Genomic DNA, 21,091 nt, shown 5'->3' on the forward strand with positions numbered 1-21,091 from the left:
AGATGGAATTTGCAGAAGGGAAAAGAGAGTAAAAAATAGCGTGTTGAAATTTCCCTATCAAAGGACACACAGATAGGGATAGTTGAATGAAGCCACAATTTTCCATTTACGTGGTCCATCCCCAAGTTTCCCCCTTTTTCCCCACCAAATTTCATTTTTGTCCCCAATTTTTACGTTTATTTTATTTTCATCTAATTTTGCGACATCTTTGGGGAGACTTAGCTGGTCGAGCTAAATTGATATGTTTGTAATTTATCCATGTTTGAGAAAATTATTTATTTATTTTTTAAAAGTGATGGGTATAAGTATGATGTGACATTTACTCTTTGGTGTAATTATTTAAAGTGACCGAAAGAATTAATCAGGTGAACTATGTTCAAATTAACTTAATTTATTATTAATTCTATTTAACAGCTAGATAACATCTTAGAATATATATATATATATATATATATATATATTAGCGTGTTAATTTGAGTATGTATTAAGTGACCTAGCATAAGCAAATTTGAATTGGATGTTAAGTGGTAGAATAATAATAAAATCAAAATATTAATTTATTTTTTTAAGTTTAGATTAAAGTATATATTTTGTACGTACTTGAAAATGAGGTCTAAGCCTCCAATGGCTCTCCGACAATCCAAGAATTGCAGCATGTTGTCGTGGATTCGGTTGGAAGTTTACGCCTGCAAAAGTACGTCGACTCAACTAATAACTCAGGCGTTCAAGATATGAAATTGTGGTTGGCTCGGCTGATCAGGCATCTTGGGTATGAGTTTGTGGTTGGCTGATATCTCATGGCTCGCGACCATTTCCAGTAGTTTGGCTCGATCTTTATTAAGGTCGGAGTAAAAATTTCTTTCCCGTGTCACTATGCTAACTCATCCCCATGGCTAATGAAAAATTCCAAACAAGATAGGTGATTCGATCTTTGCTCCTGAACCGGCTTGTTAGAGAGGGGACTTTATTTTATCAGAAGAGAATGGACCACAGTTATATTTATGGGACACTTTTTTTTTTTTTCTTTTATTTTGAAAAGGGACATTTTTTTATTGTTTCTCTTGTTCGTCCCAATCCATTTGAACAGTCAAAATAGGTAGGGGGCGGCCAATGATATAGGACCACGTATCACTCCCATGCGCTATCATGCCGCATGCTCCTCTTTTTTTTCATTTTCCCTCTAAGTTATAACCTCATTTTTAACATTTTCAAATTTCAACATCCATTCTTATTTTCCTCTTTTAACTTCTATACAATATTAAAAAAAGAGTATAGTGTGTTTCATCTGCCTTGCACTTCTTACTCATAGAAGAGAATTACTCTAAAATTACTTTTGCATTTTATATGTTTTTAGAATTTTTCAAACTACTTTTTTTATTATACAAAGTTAAAACATATATATTTTTTACCACTCTTTAAATTTTCAACTAAATGTTAAAACGAGCATAGTTCGACGGTAATTGACATATATATCCAATCAATAGATTGTGAGTTTGATTCACCACCCCCAACATGCTGTACTATAAAAAAAAGAGTAATAAACTTTCAACCAAATACTACACTTTTTTTTTGAAGGTATGTTTATATGTTTTAAAATGCATGCCATACACACCTAGTCTATTTGGTTGATATTTTTATATTTAGAAATACCCTTACCTCATGCTTGGGCGGTAGGAAATTCCTACGACACGTCCAATAAGAAATTGACATATATAAAGATAGCTATATCTTCCTTTTTTAGAAAAACAAGTGTACGAAAACAATACGACACAGCCACGGATATGTCAATTTCCTATTGAATCACATTCTATGTTGTAGAAAAGTTCCCGCAGTCCTAAGGCGAACACGAGGTATTTATTCCTCTTTTATGTCACTCAGATAATTTGAAAGTCACTTAATTAACTTTCATAAGGTCGCTTGCAAAAGCTATCTCGACGCTCAATTGATTCAATAAAGTATTATTGTTATGGAATAGTGATGGCTGCCACGTGTTCGAGAGTCATCATGCATCATGCTCGTGCTACTTTGAAATATAATCTTGTGTGATCCAGCTTGAACCAAGTCATTGATGATAGGAATTCTTTAAATGAGTGTTTGGGAATGCCAATGGGTATGTAGATACAATGTGTGTGTTGCATCTCGAGGGCGATGTATGGTATTAGGATGAGAATATTATGTATAAGTTACAAAGGACGAGCACTCAATGCCATTGCCAAGTTGGCCAATCCAATCATGTGAGTTGTAGGCTTAGAGATGTTGATAAATAGTTTTGTTGTTGAATAGAAGAAGAGCAATTCCCAAATAACATGGAGAAATCCACGCAAGTCTTTCTCCTAAAATTATATGATTAAACCATCTCCATCATTTAGATGTATTGATTAATAAGTGTGCAGAGGAGCTTCACCAAATTATCAACAATCACATCGAAAGAGTGTCGATTAAGGAGTGGCAAAATTTTACATTATATATGTTCTTATTACGGGTGAAATTGGAGCTTGTCATTTGTAGCTTACCTAGAAACACGTGTTAGAGCTAGGCTCGAACAGGCCGAGGTAAGGGGTTAGGCGAGGTTCTCCCCTAACCAACCATGCATAAAAAATTTGACTCGGCACCAAATTGGATGCCTGGATATCACCAGTGTAAAATCTGCTGATCAAGAACGTAGAAAATAGTGGGACAACACTTCCCAAAGTTCCCCTATAAATAACAGGATCATTGATATAACTTATAATTAAAGGTACGCAATCTTTACTAGAATCAACTCGACATTATCTCGAACTAACTACTAACTTAAGCGAGTATACATGGTCAAATACAACATCTCAGTGCAAGATTTTATTTGTGGGTCATCACTTTGGTTGAAAAGGCTTTCGACTTAGATTGAACGCAGACTCGGTCAGATATATATATATATTTTCAATTATAAAAATTTAGAGGGGCAAATCAGAGAAAAACTGCGAAACTATGAAAAACAAATTTTGTTTTGATCATTGCTCTTTTAGACAAAAATAATATTAGTCACGTAAATAATATCGATTAAGAATAACTTATTTATGTACATAACTTACAATTTAAACTGAAAATAAATAATAATTAATATTTAGAATTTAGAATTTTTAATTATAGTATTGTACAAGAAATTTTCTTGTTTTCCATTGGTTTCCTTTATTCTCTGTTTTATATTTTTTTCTAAAAGTTCTTAACAACTACTTTCTTTTAATGTTTTCGATTTGTAATTTTTTAATGACAAAAAGAGGTTTTTAATCATAACTCAATTTTGAGAAAGAAAAATTAAGAGAATAAAATGAAACAAATTGAATTTTATTGAACAAAATGTGTGATCTATAAACTCAACCTAAAATGACTTAAAGTACAAAACTATTATACACTTGCAAGAGATAACTCTCAAACCAATACTTGAATATTAAACCAACCTTGTTTAAAAAAAAATGATATTTTATTATTTTGATCATAATGTGTACTTCACTCATTTAATTTCTTGAAATGTAGTCATAAATTTGTATTGAAAAGTTTCTATTGTATGCAAAATTTATATTAAAGTTTGACAAAATAGATGAACCAAAATAGAAGTTTGAAAAGTACACGGACTAAAATGTATAAATATTTAAATTATAGAGACTAAAATGATTCAAAACAAAAATTGTAGGTCAAAAATAAAATTATATTTAAACCACACTAAAAATAAATAAATAATAAATAAATAAGCTAAAACAAGGAAATTAAAATTGACCTAATACGAAAACGAAATATCCAAGTACTTCACATGGGAGCAAAGCAATCAAGGATGGAACGATAATGACTTTTCTTAAATAATAATAATAATAATAATAATAATAAAAGGATTGATTATCGCTCCACTCTCTAGCCCCTCCTTTCTCGATTTCAATTAAATGAGTAAATCCATAATCCCACTCCCACGCAAGTGGAAGGAACTGCTAATTAATTTTAGATTATGATAATTTAAATATTTAAATACCATTTTTGTCTGCCATTTTATTTTCAACTATATTTTTTCAATTATTTTGAACTATATACTCTCAATTATTTATTTTTAAAATATTTATTTTAGTTTATATACTTTTAAAAAAAATAACAATTTAAGATCCGTTTGATAACGTTTCTATTTCTTGTTTTTTATTTCCATTTTTTTAAAGAAATTTAAACCCTTTGACAAACTATTTATGTTTCTTAAAATTGTGTAAAAATTTTGGAAACAACAAAAACAAGTTTATTATTATTTTTTCTTCCATTTTCAATTCGTTCCAACATAAATAAATATTTTGTTTTATCATTCATGAATACATGGGTGTTGGGACTATTCAATTCTATTTTTCTTTATCAAAAAAAGAAAATAGAAACAAGAATGTTATCAATCCGACCCTTAGTTTCTTAAATTTCATTTTTATCTCATTTTTATCCCTCGTAATATTAGTATATAACAACTTCACCACTAATACAAATTTTTTCCTTCCAACTTTTCTTATTGATCATCAACGTCATAGAAGTCCAAAATTGTAGGAGTGCACTCACTAAATTTCTTGAAATTTAGTGGTTAAAAGATTTTCTTTGTGTATAAATTTTTCATTAACATTTTACAAATAAGGACCAAAATATTTACTTTTTAAAAGTACAGGAACAAAACAAACGTTTTGAAAGTGTATTGACTAAAATGGAAAAAAGTTAAAAATACAAGAACCAAAATAGACGTTTTGAAAATACATTGATCAAAATGAACGAGTCGAAAGTATAAAGGTTACAACAAGTCAAGCAGAACAAACCGAAGTGGCAAGTGGACACACACTTGAAGAATTTCCATATATCACTATGCACTCTATAACACGTAATCGACATTTTTTCTTACCGACATGAGTATAGCTAAATACCTTGCATACTCTTTCTTCTAAGGTTAGAGGTTCAAATTAACCTTCATATCCCAATTTGTTGTTAAAAAAAATCAATATTTTTCTTGCTATTTTATTTCATTTTCTTAAATTATTGATTCTATATTTTTCCATTGATTTTTTTTGAAGAAAAACCAAACTATTATTTATTTTTAATTTATTGAATCTTTCATTAATTTTTAATATCGTGATATGGCTAAATATCATTAGGTACGCGAAGATCCTATATTAATTTAGTATTAGAAAATTGGATATATTCGTGATTTCTTTTATATATAATATATCCTTTCAAAAATAATTCTTGAGAGAAGAAATAAGATTGAATTACCAATTTGCTTCTTATCGTTTGGGTCAATTTTTAATTTCCGGTTGCTATAGTTTAAAATATTTTAATCTATTTCAAAAAAGAAAAATTTAATATAATCATTACCATCGTTTTGAAGTTTCAATTTAGTTTGTAGGATTTATTTGATAATTTTTCTATTTCTTGTTTTTAGTTCCCTTGTTTTGATAATGAAAAAGAAACTATATTCGATAATTATTTCTTGTTGTCGTACTTATCTTTTTTGTTAAAATAAATAAATTTCTGGCAACCATCTCTTCTTTCTTGTTTTTTAACATTTTGATTATAAATAAAAACTTTATATCAAAATTAAATATTCAAAATTTTTATGTTATATTTATCTTTTAATATTTATTATGCATAATATAAGTCATTAGTGATAAAATAATATTTTTATTTACATTCCAGGAAAAAAAATTAGAAATGAGAATAATTTCATCACTACACAATTTTGTAATTATTTCTTAAAAATTAAAATCAAGAAATAAGGACCGACCGATTTTGCCCACGATTCGAACCGATCGAATTACACCCCAGTAAAACTGATGCACACGGCTTTCCCTCAATACTGACAAAATCAAACTTGAAGTTCTTGAAGTTCAAGTTTTGAGTTCTTCCCACGAATTCTGCAATTTTCAACTCCATCTTCAGGGATTCATCTTTCAAGTTTCAACTCCATCTTCAGGGTTTTTCTACCATCCCTCCTTTCATAGAATTTCGATCATTCTTGAAATCTTCTCTCAATCATTTCCTTACCAAACGTCTATATTTCTCATAAAATAACAACGAACAACAAGAAAAAAAAAACGAGAACGTTACCAAATAGGTTCATAATTATTTGCTTTAACTTTCAACTTGGTCTTTATATAGTCACGAGAAAGTCTCAATTTGGTCTCTATAATTTGATTAAACCACACAAATTCATTCCTAAACCATTTTCTATTTGTTCGAAAATCTACTAATCATTTTCTTTCTCTATTTTTTACCAGTCCCTAATATATTCAAACAATCAACCAAGAAAAAGAAAACATCAGCTTATTACCACATATAATGTTACAAGATGTACTTAAATTCTAATCAGACTATAAATATTAAATTGAAATTAAACTCAAAACTACAAAAATCAAGTTCAAATCGAGTCGGAACCAAATAATTAGTTGATTTTATCAGTGAAGCAGCTAATTGGCTGGATTTTTTCTCCACGTCATCTTTTTCACTTAATATTATTGTTTTTTAAAAAGGTATATTTTATTGGGTGGGAGTGGTACGTTGCTTAATACCAGACAAAATTTGCCAGGCTAATAACCACTCTCCCACTCTCTAATTAAATCCTTGTTTATTATTTTATTTTATTTTTCTCCTTTTTCCCCCACATGATAATATAATTTTTAATTACCAAAGGAGGAGAATGGCGCTACCAGCTCACTGGCGGCCAAGTAAATTGACGGAGTCCAACTTCTCTTCTCATGCACTTTTTCAGTTAAATATATGTTTTAACTTTTAATTAGTTTATTTTAAATTTAGTTCATATTCTTTAAAAAGTTCCAATTTAATTATTTAAATTGTAGTTTTTTTTTTAATTTAGTCTCTGTTTGTTGAAAATTGATGTTAAGATTTGTTAATTATAAACTTATATAGCTTAATATTTAGTGACTTTGAGAAAAAAAAATTATCTATATGTCATGTAAATTTATTATCTATTAATTTTAACATTAACTCACATAAACTAAATTGAAATATGTTAAAACATCAAAAAAAAATTAAATTGAAACTTTTTAAATGATAGAATGATTAAATTGAAAAAGTACTAAAATATTATAGACTAAAAAAATTGTATTTACTCTTGTTTTTTTCTTCCAGCAAGAATTCTTTTTAGACCATCAATTAAAATTTGACAACTATTTATTTGTTTGGAAAAAAACAAATCTCTTCTCTCTATTTCCTGTAAACCTTTCTCCTACTTTTTAAAATCTTGATAGGAGTTGGAGGATAAAATATGGTATGTCACGTAGACCAATTAAATCTATCTCATTCGATCTATCGTTACAGAACACTGGATAGCTTGACAATTAACACTTAAGATCCAAATAGTTGTAATAGAACAATCTACTCGTGCCTCCTATAATACACATTCTAGAAATATCCATGGACATATCTGTAATTGAAATATCCAGCAAATAGTTAATTGAAATGCTTCTTTGTTAATTAGAATATTTTTTACAAATTTTTTTATTTTCATAACATTTCCATAAATATCCATCAATATCAACATTTTGTCGATATTTTCATCGACATAGCCATAAAATTGAGACATCGATATTTCTATCAATATCGACATTTAATACCTTATTTCACAATCAAAATTTTGAAATGGCAATCATCGAGTTTTTCAATTAAAAAAAAAGAGTGATAAATGAATGCTTGGAATTTTATGTCATGTTGAAGGAGAAATGGTTATAACATCATTTCCATTATTCGTTCTAACAACTATTTTTAGAGGAATATTTTTTATACAATGCTAATGATCTTTTTCCTATTTTTGTTTTACCATTTTTGAGATGGAAAAAATAATAAATTGGAGTTTAATATTATTTTGATCTCTATACTTTTAACATTGGTTTAATTTAATCTTTGTACTTTCAAAATATTTATTTTTGTCTCTAGTTCATTTTAGTCTTTGAAGTTTCAAAACGTCCATTTTTATATATGTATTTTCAACTTTGGTTCATTTTAGTCATACTTTCAAAACGTCCTTTTTTGTCTTTACAAAGTGACTAATTTGATTCCTATTTGTAAAATTTTATTCATGATACAAAACATTTAATACAAATTCACAGTTACATTGTTTCAAAAAATTTAATGAATGAAATGTCATGTTAAAATTATGATCGAAATAAATGAGATAAAAATAAATATTTATAGAGAATAAAATGATCATTTTTTAAAATTACATAGATCAAAATAAACGTTTTAAAATGATAGGATCAAAATAAAGATCAAGTAAAAGAACCGAAACGAACCCGAATCCATTGTACCAGTACCAAAATAGTGAAATTATAAATGAAGTGAGAATTGGGAAATATACATGGAATTTCCGGAGGGATAAATAGGGAAGGGAAAAATCACGTGGTAGATTGGAAGGAAGAGAAAATGGAGGATAAATTTTGACTAAAATGGTGGGGGAAGGTTTTGTTTTCATTGTTGCTTACGGCTCTTTGGATGAGACGTACGGTTCTAACTAAAAAGGAAAATTAGAAAAAAAAAATAAGGGAAAAGAAAAGTTTTGTAGGTTAAGAAGAGACGTTGAACAATGATTGGCCCAGCAATAAATCAAAGGTCTCAATTATTCAAATCTAGTTGTAGTTGGTATTTCATAACCAATAGATGTACGAGATAATTAAATTATATTTCGATTTTTTATTATACATTCAACGATCGTGAAAGTGACATTTGTATTGAAATACCAACCTGAGAACAACGATCATGGTTGTCTCTAAATAATCCGTGAATCTTATAAGTGTTCAGGAGATATATAGATTTTAAATGTTGCATCTAATAGGTTCGATTTTAGACTTTAAAAATATCTAATAAGTTATTGATTTTTTTTTTTTATTTTCTCTAGATTTTGAAAATTTCTTATATATTGTCTAAGATCTATAGACAAAAAATTGAAGGTTTAATTATCCATTTTATACAAAATTGAAAGTTATGGATTTCTTATACACTTTTTAAAGTTTAGAGACTACTAGACCTACAATATTAAAAGTTTTAGAATCTGATTGATACTTGTTAAGATTCATAAACGGTCAAAATTCATAAACTTATCAGACACGACTCTCAAAGTTCAGTGTCTAAACTTGTAACTTTTAAATCTACATATATTTGTAATGTTATATATATATTTTTTAGGAAAAAAAATAAAGACAATTATACCAAATTCAAGTGGTAAATTTGATAATTAAAAGAGACAAAAAAAAAACAATTAATAGGCTAGCATAAATTATAACCAAAATCCAATCCTCACACCTTGTTTTATTTTAGACTCTTCACTTGTTTCTTTTTCGGAGTACAACAAATATGATAATGAAAAATTGAACTTTCATCACTAGGAGAAGTTAATGGCTCGTTTGGTCACGTTCCTGTTTTTTGTTTCTGTTTCTTTATTTTTAATGAAGAAAAATGTATTTCATGGTTTCAACTTCTAAGAATTCAAGTATGATAAAACAATATTTTTATTTACATTTTAGAACAAATTAGAAATGGAAACAAAAAAGGAAAAACTGGTTTTAGTTGTTTCCAAAATTTCTATACAATTATGAGAATGTTCGTAGAAAAGGAGAAACAAGAAACAAAGTTAGTTGAAAAATACTTAGATTTCTTAATAAAATTGGAAAATAGAATGTTACCAAACGAGCTCTAAATATCTTAACCACTAAACTATGTTCATGTTATACTCGTTTATTTCTAAAAGTATGAATAAGATTTCTAATACTTTTTCTTATCTTTTTTTTTTCTTTTTCTTTTTGATAAGAGTTCTTTTAGTCTTTATAAAATTCTAGTCTATATTTTCTCATAACTTTCAGTGATGTGTAAAATATTCATGTATTCATCCATGAACTACTAAATATAAAAGTCAATTAAAAAAATAAGTCTTTTTTTTTGTTATTTTTAACTCAAAATTTAATGTAAAAATGAATTTGAAAATTATTAATGGTCTTCCAAACCATTTCTATAACTCATAGAAACATTTTTGTCACCATAATTTTTTAATAACATAAAAAAAAACATTTTTTTTCATGAAATTTTAAATATCACAATCAGAAAATAATCATTGACTACTTTAATGTATAAAAATACATGCACTTTTACAACTCACCAGAGAAAGTACATGTACAAAGAATATTATTGATTATAGTTATTAAAATTATATAAAGGAAATATATTTAGAAAGTAGACTTAAAAAATCATTATTCAAAACAATATCCCCAAAAATATGTTCAAACGGTCTATTGGCGCTGTTTTGTGAAATGAGTCAAATGACAAAAGCACGAGAGAAGTGAATTAGAGTGGAAAAATGGTCTAGAAAACAAAGTAAAATTAATATAAATTTTTTTATACTAATGCAATTTGAAATTATTATTATTATTTTAAAACAGAAATAATAAAAATATCATTATTCTTGTTGTTTACTATATGGAGCGAGAATCAACTGCGGGGAGAGAAATAAAGAATTAAAATTTTATTGAAATCGAATTTTACATCTATATAAAGAAACGATGGACATGATATCAATTTTTGTAAAATCTAAGTTTCATTTCAAATTTTGAAGTCCAATATCAATTAGAAAAATCACTTCGACCTCTTAATCATAGTTAGGGTTTAAATTTTAGGATTAATATTGTTATGAGTAAAAATCAACCATACACGCGGGCAAATCCTCCCCCCACGCGTGGAACGCAGGGTCGATATAATGAGCATGTAGGGGAAGGAGCCCGCACGCCCAACAATGGGCATTGCAGGTCGTCAACGACATCTCAGGAAGATCGGTGAGGCTAGCGCAAGATAAAATAACTAGCAACGACATCTCATTCCACAGGGTATTCTTAAAGTTGACTAAGAATCCTTTACCCAGTTGTACGACCCGAATTTCTTGGACCCAATTTCTCTTAGTTCTCACAAATTGAGTTCTGACTTGCTGAACACCACACCAATGTTAAGTTTAATTTTCTAAGTTACCCACAGTCGAAGGGAGCACATACGTCAACGTCTTGTCTCCATGTTTGCAAGATTTCGGCATCAACAAATATCATTTTGATCATTACCCTTTCAGTTTTGGTTTATTTTGGTCGCTATACTTTCAATTTTTCTTTTCATTTTAATCTCTATATTTTTAAAATGTTTGATGTCTGTTTTGGTCCATGTATTTTTTAAAAGTAATTATTTAAGTTCTTATTTAAAATTTTAATACAAGTTTTATAAACAATAGAGACCTTTTAAAATAAATCTATGGTTATATTTCAAGAAATTTAGCGAGGAGATTAAAGTATTATGTTAAAATTATGATCGAAATAAATGACATAAAAGTGAAGTTAGAAGAACCAATGTGGTCATTTCTTAAAAATATAAGATAAACTAGTACAATATTTAAACCTAAATTTTATTTTCATCATCAAATTTTATTTTTTAATTTTCTTAGAGTCCATTTATATGTATAGATACTCTATTTTTTGTTATTATGCTTTTTAAGTGAAGTTTAGACCACATAGATCAATATTAGATCTTACACAACGTGACTTAAAACGAGTCTACTAATATGACTAAGATTTTTCCGTTAATAGGTATTACTAAAATTTGGAAGGTTAAAAACTAGTTCTAGTCCCATTGAATTTTTGAAAAATAATCATTTTAATTCTTTACCGTTATTTTATCATCAATGAATTTAATAAATAGACAAAGTCTTGGAAACACAAGACTTATGTCAATATATGTTACACAAACAATGCACCTAACCTTTTTTTTAAGTGCAAGTTAAATTGAATTTCTTTTTACTCATTTCAAAATATTCATTCTACAAGTTTTCATTAAAATAAAAGAAATAATAAATAACAATAAGAATACAAAGAAAAGTGATTTTTTTTTTTTTGGACGGAGAAAAGTGAAAGAAATTATGAAAGTTTGGAGCATTATATATAATAATTACTTGAGATTGGTGTTTCTCGTTTGGCTTTAGAAAGAGTTCAAATGAGGAGAGGATTTGGAAAATAATTGTTGTCAATATTTGACTAACACAGTTCTAAGGCATTAGGTTTAGTTTTTTAGAATTTTATAATAAGGAATTTTGGTCACGTTTGTGCCGTATAAAACAAAGTATCCGCCAAACCGCATTAGTTTGCACATGATTCTTTTTTTCAAACTCCTTTTTTTTTCTTTTCCCTTTTATTTGGTGTGTTTTTTCTCGCATGAATCACGCTCCAGTTAGATTTAGATCTCATTTCGATCCTTCAACTTTCTATCTCTAAACTTTAAAATGCTTTATTATATGTTATAGGGGTGTTTTTCAATTTAGGTTTTTATAGTTTAAAAAGTTTGAATTTAATCTTTTGTGTTTTAACATTTTTTAATTATATCTTTTTTATTAGACTGAAAATTTATATGACATGATATTATATTATGGTGAGTAGATAGAAATGTAGAGAACCGATCGGAGAAGCCTAGAAAAAGAAAGTCAGGATTTTTTGTAATTGCACCACTTATTCATTTGAGTGTAAACTTTAAATCTATGAAATTTGGAGTTTGGGTAAAAATTGAACTTTTTTTTTATGATAATATTACAATTTAGGTGAGAAAATGAATAGTAAATAGGGGTAAAAAGGTAGGGAGGGGATGGGGGGTGGAGTGGCAATCAGGAGGAGATCCATAATAATGCAAAAATCAAAGGAAGATTGATGGAAGGAGTTTGGGATATTATTCTTTCTTTTATTTTTATTTTTGATAAAGTTATTATTATTATTATTATTATTAGAGATAAAAGGTGAATTAATGAGAGGGTTGCACTTAGTCAACTCAATTAATCATTCTATTATGTACCTTCTTTTTCCATTCCACCATTTCCCTTTTCCTTTCTACTAATAATAAACTACAAATTTAGCTCCATTCACTATTTCAATACTAAACTTTTAAGGAGAAAAAAATTTACACTATTATAACTTTCGACTTATTGAAAAAGGAATTAGTATATTGGAGTAAGTTCGCCACTCTTATTTCTAATTCTTGTTTCTCATTTCTAATTTTTGAAAAACATAACTGATTGGTAAGTATTTATTTTTCTTGTTCCTCGTTTTTAAGAAACGTTTCAAAAATAAAATTAGGTAGATATTTTAGAAACAACGAAATCAAATTTTTGTTTTTCTTTTTTCATTTCCATTTTTTTCCATGAATAAGAATATTATTTTATTATGTATTAATTTACAAAATACATAAATGGTGAACTAACATGTATCTGTTTCTTGTTTGAATAAAAAAGAATAAGAAACAAGAAACAATTGTCGAATCTAGTTCTGTTTTTATTTTATTAAAAAAAAAAACAAGAAACATAAAACATAAATGAGAAACAAGAAACGGGACCCGTTTAGTAATGATGTCGTTTCTTGTTTCTCCTTTAAAACTTTATTAAGAAATTTAAGTATTTTGCAATTATTTCTGGTTCATTTGGTAACATTCTATTTTCCTGTTTCTTGTTGAGACATGTTTTCTAATATATATCTTGCGCTAAATTACATAGAACTAAACTATGATCGGGGGTGCATGCGTACACCTACATTCCAATTTTTTAATACAATATGTGAGGGTAGGATTCAAACTCTCAACTTTTGGTTGGAGATTGGTGCTTTAACCAATTGAATTACGTTCTTTTTCGTCCTAAATTCTATTACTCTCTCCCACATCTCGAGTTTAATCCCCATGACATGCGCCCTTGATTATGAAAAAAAAAATTAATTTATATTTTAGTCTTAAAGATTTCAAGATTCTTTTAAAAATACCCTAAAGATTTCACATCTAACTAATGTAAAGGATAATTTCTCAACCCTACGACATTTTGAAAATTTATAGCACTTTTTTTTTACAGAAAATTTATAGCAATTTTAATATCCTAGGTGGGAGGCAAAATTATTAATAAAAAAAATAGCACAAGTATATTCGTTAATTTTATTATTTTAAGGTTTTGCTCACCTCTATTTATTATTATTATTTTTTAATTATTGTACTTGTATGATCAAATCAACTTATACAAATGTGAAAATTACAAAGAATAAACCTAATTCAAAAGCCTAATCTAACGCTAAACGTTTGCATAAAGAAATGGTAAACAGTATGATCCCATATGATATTATTAGGTAGTCTATGACTATTATTGGTTAAATAATATTTTGGTTGAAAAGTTTTATCGGTATTTTCATGTTTTGAATTTGAAATTTTAAAATACAGGATTATATTTAAAAATATAAAAACTTATATTATTCATGTCATAAACTCATTTGAATTATGGTAAAATTAAAAATATACAATATAATATATTATAAATTATATAATATTGTAAAATAACCATTCTACAAAATTTATAACATATATATTAATAAATCAATTAATATTACTTTTGATCGAACTAAAATATTTAGTTTGGTAACTATCACTACTTTGCAAACATATTACTAAACACATTCAATTTTCAAATATGATATCAAACACATATCCGAAAATACTGAAAACATAGAATACAACCATATTTTATTGAATCATTTGTTTTTAAATTTCTATTTGGACGAGGAATTAGAAATTTTTCTCCATAATCTTTTTTTCCTCTAGATTTAAAATAGATTCACTAAGTATTATAGCATGTAACTTTATCATTAGCCAATTTTAATATTTACCCAATACTGAGAGGTTAAATTGAAAAGAAAAAAAAACTCAAAATTATGAATTAAAAAAATGTATTTAAGTCAAAATTAAATAAATATATAATTTTAGAGCCAAAATAGAAATATAAAATTACATCAAGAGAGAGGAAAAAAATCTTGATATAGGGATTGAGAACCACAAATTTTAGGGGGAACATTAGAGGGAACTGTAGGGTGTGGTTAGGGACGGCGTGGCATTTCTCTCACCCAAACAGAACCGTCCGATTCGGATAAGAAGAGTGATGCAACCAATAAAGCGAGACTATTACACCACAGTACGGTGCACCATATCACACTGAATCATCATCATCATCATCATATGTAAAAAAATAAAAAGTAAATAGCTTTTATTAACGAGTTTGTGAGTAACTCTGAGTTTTTTTTTTTTTTTTTTTTTGGTATAATATTTCAACGCACTTCAAGCTTTAGTCTTAGATTTTGTTGAATCATTTCTTATCTTTATCCTTTTTTTTTTACTCTTATTTACTCAATTTCCTTCTAGTCAATTAATAGAAAAAAATCATGCTTGTTTTTTTGGTTTTTTCAATAAAAAAATCATGCTGGTTAAAGTTACTCTTTCTTGTTTTTACTCTCTAATAAATAAAAATAGAACTGTATTTGTATTTGTATTGGTGGGCTGTTCTTACTTTTTATTGAAAATTTAAATAAAATATATTTACTAACTATTTCTTATTTTTCCGTGATCTAAATTTTTTAACTAAGAAAGATAAAATTTTATTTTTTAGAATTAGAATCAGAATGTTTATGTTGTATTTACCATGTATTTGTACCTAAAGAATAATGATAATATTTATGTATGTGGTTTGAAAAAAAAAATTAGAAACTATTATATAAAAAAGAATAAATTTGATTTTATTGTTTCCAAAATTTTTACACAATTTTATAAACGTTTATTAAGATTATGAATGAGGAATATGAATATTTAACAAACACTTTTAGAAAATAATAAATATAAACGTTATTTACTTAAAAAAACAAAATTAAAATATGATATGATTTTGTTCAACATTTTTTCTAGATTATGGCTTTAATTTCAACCAAACATGTCCATTGATTTTAAGGTTTTTATTACTTTAGACTTTCTATTTCTCTCTGTTTTATCAGCGTCTAATTATTATAACATGTGACATTACAAAAGCAATTAAAATAGAGCTGGTTGTTTAAATCTCTTTAATTACACAATCTATTTAATTTTCTATTAATTTTAATCAAAACATGAAATATTTCAAGTCACTTTAGTTGGTTTTAGTCAATTTCGATCAATTTAATCTATCATGGTGAGTTTGACAATCATATCAGATATTACATCACTTGCACAAGCTTTAATAAATAGAAAGAGGTTAGTGAATAATAGTTCATGTATTAAATTTTCTCCCGCAATTGTATTGGTATAGTTCCTACATTGACATGAGAAGTAAATCAATATTTAAAAATATAAAATATTAATAAAGTAGCACTAAATACGGACATAATATTAATATTAATAAATTTAAATTTGTTTAAAAATAGTTAAATGTAATTTTAAATATTTATTATGATTTTTTTAAATAATATTTTAGATATATCCATCAAACATCGACATTTAATCATATTACCACAAAATTGAAAACCTCAACATTTTAATATACATCATCCATATTTAAAATATTGCCTTGAAGTCACATAAATGCCTAAAATATTTATAAATTATCTAAAAAAGTGACAATTTAAGTCAAATTAAATATGATCTAAGTGGTTATGCATCTATACCTCCCTCCTCACTATGAGTTCGCATATTGAATCTTCACCTATTCACTTACGATGTAATATTCAAAAGAAAATAGAAAATAAAAAATTTATCCTTGATTTTTACAATGCGTCTTAATTTTTACTACTATAAACTTTCAACATGGCGGACTATACTTTTAGTTTGGAATAAATGTTGCAATTTTACATTATGTTGTATTTACTTGCACATTTCTACCATGTTCAATGTAAAAATTTTCCAAATTTACTAATTTAAACCAAACAAATGAATTACATAAAATCAAAATCGTAGCAAATCCATGCATAAGATGTTGACCAACTTGAACAAAATTTATCAATATTTTTTCCAAAAAGAAACAATAAATTTTATATTATACATTCTATTTGTAATCCACTAAACACAATGTAATAATTCCTCTTTTTTTTTTAAACAATTCTTCAAATATATATCCAACAAAATGTAGATTCAATATGGACTCAACTTACGAGGCTATGAGCTTCCAAATCAAAAGTAAAAATAGAATTTTTCCCATAAGAGGAAAAAATAAAAGGTGACAATCCAATAAGAATTTAATGAGGACATACATTAATTGATTAGAAAGAAAGAAAGTAAAAGTAAATATTTCAATAATTTAAGAGGGGAAAAAAAAGAAAAAGAAAGGGGAATTATTTTTTGAGTGAAGGAAGGAAGATGGAAGAGGCCCACTGCTGCGAATAGAAAAATACTGTTACTCGCTCGGGAAAGCTGAGTTATTAGGAGAGAGCATTAACATTCGACCCACATGGAGCTGTCTCCGTCAAGCTCAATCACGCTCACGTACGAACGGGTGTATCCTATCATGGCCTCATCACAGTTACGGATGGCAGAGTCGTAATTTCGCCCAAAATCAGTGTCATTTCTCTGACAATTGATTTAAAAGACTTTGGCAGGGATGAGAGAGAAAACAGAGTGTGGGGCCCTCCGCCTCTCTCTCTTCGAAACAAGAGATAAGGACACATGCATGTTCACCCATGGTTAAATCTGGTCCGGTTAAAAACTAACCATGGTTACCTTTCTCAACTCAAAGCTCTTCCTCCGACTCTCTCTTTCGGCTTCTTCAGCACCAGTTCGTTTTTTCAGTGGGAGAGACGACGCTGCAATCTTCGCTTCTGTATTATTTTTCTTTGTTTTTTTTTCTCTCTCATCTTCATCATTAGAATCATAAGTTTTTTTTTTTTTTTTTTTTTTTGCGTTCCTAATAATTTCTGTACATATTTGCTTGTGTTCTTGTTCGAGGATCTAATCGTTTCATCATCGTCATTTTTATATATATATGCGGACAATCGGCTGAAATTGTTTCGTCTTCTCCTCCATTTTCTACCACTGCGGCAATTTCCTTTCTGTTTTTGGTTTCTTCTGCCGAATATTCGACTTCCTCTGCCGCTCTCGCTCCCCCAATCTCTCTCTCTCTGCAATTTTTCTCTTCTTCTGTCTTCTTTCGTTGCAGATCTAGGTTTTTGAACTGGTCGGGATGCAAGATTTGTTGCTATATTCTCTTCTGTTCCTTGGATCTGTCAACTTCGCTGCGGATTTCAAATTCCCCTAGAGAATCCATTGGAGATCTGCTTCAATTCCTCCCAAGTTTTTCTTCCGGGTTATTGTTTATGAGTTTCTTTCTTTTTTCAGGGCTTCACGAGCTTTTTTTTTCCGGTATGTAATAGTGCTGGATAAAGGAAGTTTTTCTTTTTCTCTTGTTTTTTTAGTTTTTATTTTTTTGTTGGGTTAAATATATTGTTCTTCAGAAAGTTTTTCCTTCTTTTTTCCTTTCCCTGGGGAAAGTTGCGTCCATTTTTATCCTTTATTTTTCCTGGAAAGTTCGGGGGAATTTTCCGTTTGGATGCTGAGAAACGATGAATTATTTTCCCGACGAGGTTCTGGAACATGTTTTCGACTACGTTACGTCTCACCGGGACCGGAACGCGGTGTCGCTGGTGTGCAAATTATGGTACAGAGTGGAGAGATTTAGCAGGCAGAAAGTCTTCGTCGGAAATTGCTATGCGATCACGCCGGAGAGACTCATCGGCAGATTCCCGGCCGTCAAATCCCTAACCTTGAAGGGGAAGCCCCATTTCGCTGATTTCAATTTGGTCCCTCATGATTGGGGCGGCTTCGTTTACCCTTGGATCCAAGTCTTCGCCAAGCGTCGGATCGCCCTCGAGGAGCTCCGCCTCAAGCGGATGGTTGTTTCCGACGACAGCCTCGAGCTCCTATCCCGATCCTTCCCCCATTTTAAGTCCCTGTTCCTCTTCAGCTGTGAAGGATTCACCACCAATGGCCTTGCAGCCATTGCTTCCAATTGCAGGTAAAAAAAACCCCCTTTTCTATTCTGTTTAGGAATCTGTTGAACTTTCTCTATTTGGCTATAATGAAATAAATCTGCTCTATGTTGGTTTTATATGCCGTTTTCTTTCTGTCTGAACTGAGCATTACAAGTATGGATGGTCTGTTGTGTTGTTTCTAAGTTTGACTTTGGAGCTAGTTTTATAGATTATGCTGTCAGTTGGTACTACTGTGTGTTTGTTCTAAGAATGGTAGATTGATAATAGTAGGAACCATTCATCGGGTATTCCGGTAACGAGATTACCTCATTGTGATGTGTTTGTTTTCGATCGGGTTAGGTATCTGAGGGAGCTGGACCTGCAAGAGAATGAAATTGACGACCATAGTAATTACTGGCTTAGCTGCTTTCCAGAGAACTGCACATCACTTGTCTCCCTGAATTTTGCTTGCCTCAGAGGAGAAGTAAATCTGGGCGCTCTTGAGAGGCTTGTTGCCAGATCTCCTAACCTCAAGAGCTTAAGGCTGAACCGTGCAGTGCCTCTCGAAACCTTGCATAATATATTGATACGTGCTCCTCAACTTGTGGACTTGGGAACAGGGTCTTACGTCCACGATCGAGATTCTGAGACCTATGACAATCTCAAGAATACCATTCTGAAATGCAAATCAATCAGGAGTCTATCTGGATTTTTAGATGTTTCTCCTCGCTGCCTGCCCTCAATTTACCCCATTTGCTCAAATTTGACATCCTTGAACCTGAGCTATGCTCCCGGGCTTCATGGCAGTGAGCTCGTGAAAGTCATTCGCTATTGCGAGAAGCTTCAACGCTTATGGGTATGATCTTTTGACCTTACTACGATACAAACAATTATATGTTTATGATGTCACTTGTATGTATTTGGGTCGATTCTATATATTTCGAATGACAGAAATGTTCTTGGTGATGTCCACAGATTCTGGATGGTATCGGAGACAAAGGACTGGAAGTTGTTGCTTCAACTTGTAAAGAATTGCAGGAGTTGAGGGTTTTCCCATCCGACCTTTCTGGGGCTGGCAACGTTGCTGTCACAGAAGAAGGTTTGGTTGCTATATCGATGGGTTGCCCGAAACTTCATTCGATATTATACTTCTGCCATCAGATGACCAATGCTGCCCTGGTAACCGTGGCCAAGAACAACCCGAACTTCATCCGCTTCAGGTTGTGCATCCTTGACCCCACGAAAGCGGACCCTGTAACCAATCAGCCACTGGATGAAGGTTTTGGGGCGATTGTCCAAGCGTGCAAAGGACTGAGACGTTTATCTCTCTCGGGCCTTCTTTCAGATCAGGTCTTCTATTACATTGGCGAATACGCAAAGCATCTGGAAATGCTTTCTCTAGCATTTGCTGGGGGGACTGACAAGGGAATGATTCATGTGCTTAACGGTTGCAAGAAACTTCGCAAGCTCGAGATCATGGACAGCCCGTTCGGAGACATGGCACTTCTGCAGGACGTCGGGAAGTATGAAACAATGCGATCCCTTTGGATGTCGTCCTGCGAGATTACTCTTGGTGGCTGCAAGACTCTAGCGAAGAAGATGCCGAGGCTGAACGTGGAGATCATCAACGAGAATGATCCATCGGAATTCGGCCGTGACGACGGGAAGAGAGTAGGAAAAATGTATCTCTACCGTACATTAGTAGGGCCAAGGAAAGATGCACCAAAGTTTGTGTGGACAGTGTAGATTTGATACTCTTTCCTTCAGGCTTTTGAATTACTTGTACCTCTTTTTTCTCTTCTTCTTCTTGTAGGGCTCTACTGACCAGTGGATTTTTATTTTTATCTTAGCTATGTGAGTTTATTAGTGTATTGGTGTTATTGTAATTATTGGGAGTTTTTCAATCTGTAATCTGCATTGATGTTATAGACAGACTTTCAAATTCCAGTTTTCTAAGTCCTAAACTGCTTCTTCATTTCTTCTTATATTGCTCTGCTTTCTGCTGCATTTCTTTATTTTCACTTGGGGCCATTTGCATTTTATTAAATTGTTTTTATCACCTGTACTCATTCTTCAGTTATAAAAGAAAAATTCAAATACATCATCAAATTTTAGTTTTATTTTGATGAGACACATTCATCATTATATTATCCATTATATCCTATCAATTGGAGCAAAACTTATCTTAACCGGTGGTGCATCAATTGTCACATCAACAAATATTTTGTCAATTAAATTAGAAAATATATTGACTAAACATTTATTTGGTCGGTGATTTGAAAATAAAAACAAATGATTTAATAAAA

The 21,091-nt window shown here is 29.7% G+C and overlaps 1 protein-coding gene across 1 annotated transcript; it reads left to right on the forward strand.

Moving 5' to 3' along the window:
• Nucleotides 1–17,576: 17,576 nt before the first annotated feature.
• Nucleotides 17,577–20,770, forward strand: LOC111023376 (protein AUXIN SIGNALING F-BOX 2). The gene is made up of 3 exons (XM_088127752.1): nucleotides 17,577–18,829; nucleotides 19,146–19,641; nucleotides 19,761–20,770. Exons 1-3 carry the CDS (start codon nucleotides 18,378–18,380, stop codon nucleotides 20,529–20,531), a joined length of 1,719 nt encoding a protein of 572 aa, XP_087983878.1. The 5' UTR covers nucleotides 17,577–18,377; the 3' UTR covers nucleotides 20,532–20,770.
• The last annotated feature ends 321 nt before the right edge of the window (nucleotides 20,771–21,091 follow it).

Source organism: Momordica charantia (assembly GCF_013281855.1).
Source record: "Momordica charantia cultivar OHB3-1 chromosome 8 unlocalized genomic scaffold, Mcharantia_2.0 BLBB01000008.1, whole genome shotgun sequence".
In the NCBI taxonomy this organism is placed as follows: domain Eukaryota; kingdom Viridiplantae; phylum Streptophyta; class Magnoliopsida; order Cucurbitales; family Cucurbitaceae; genus Momordica; species Momordica charantia.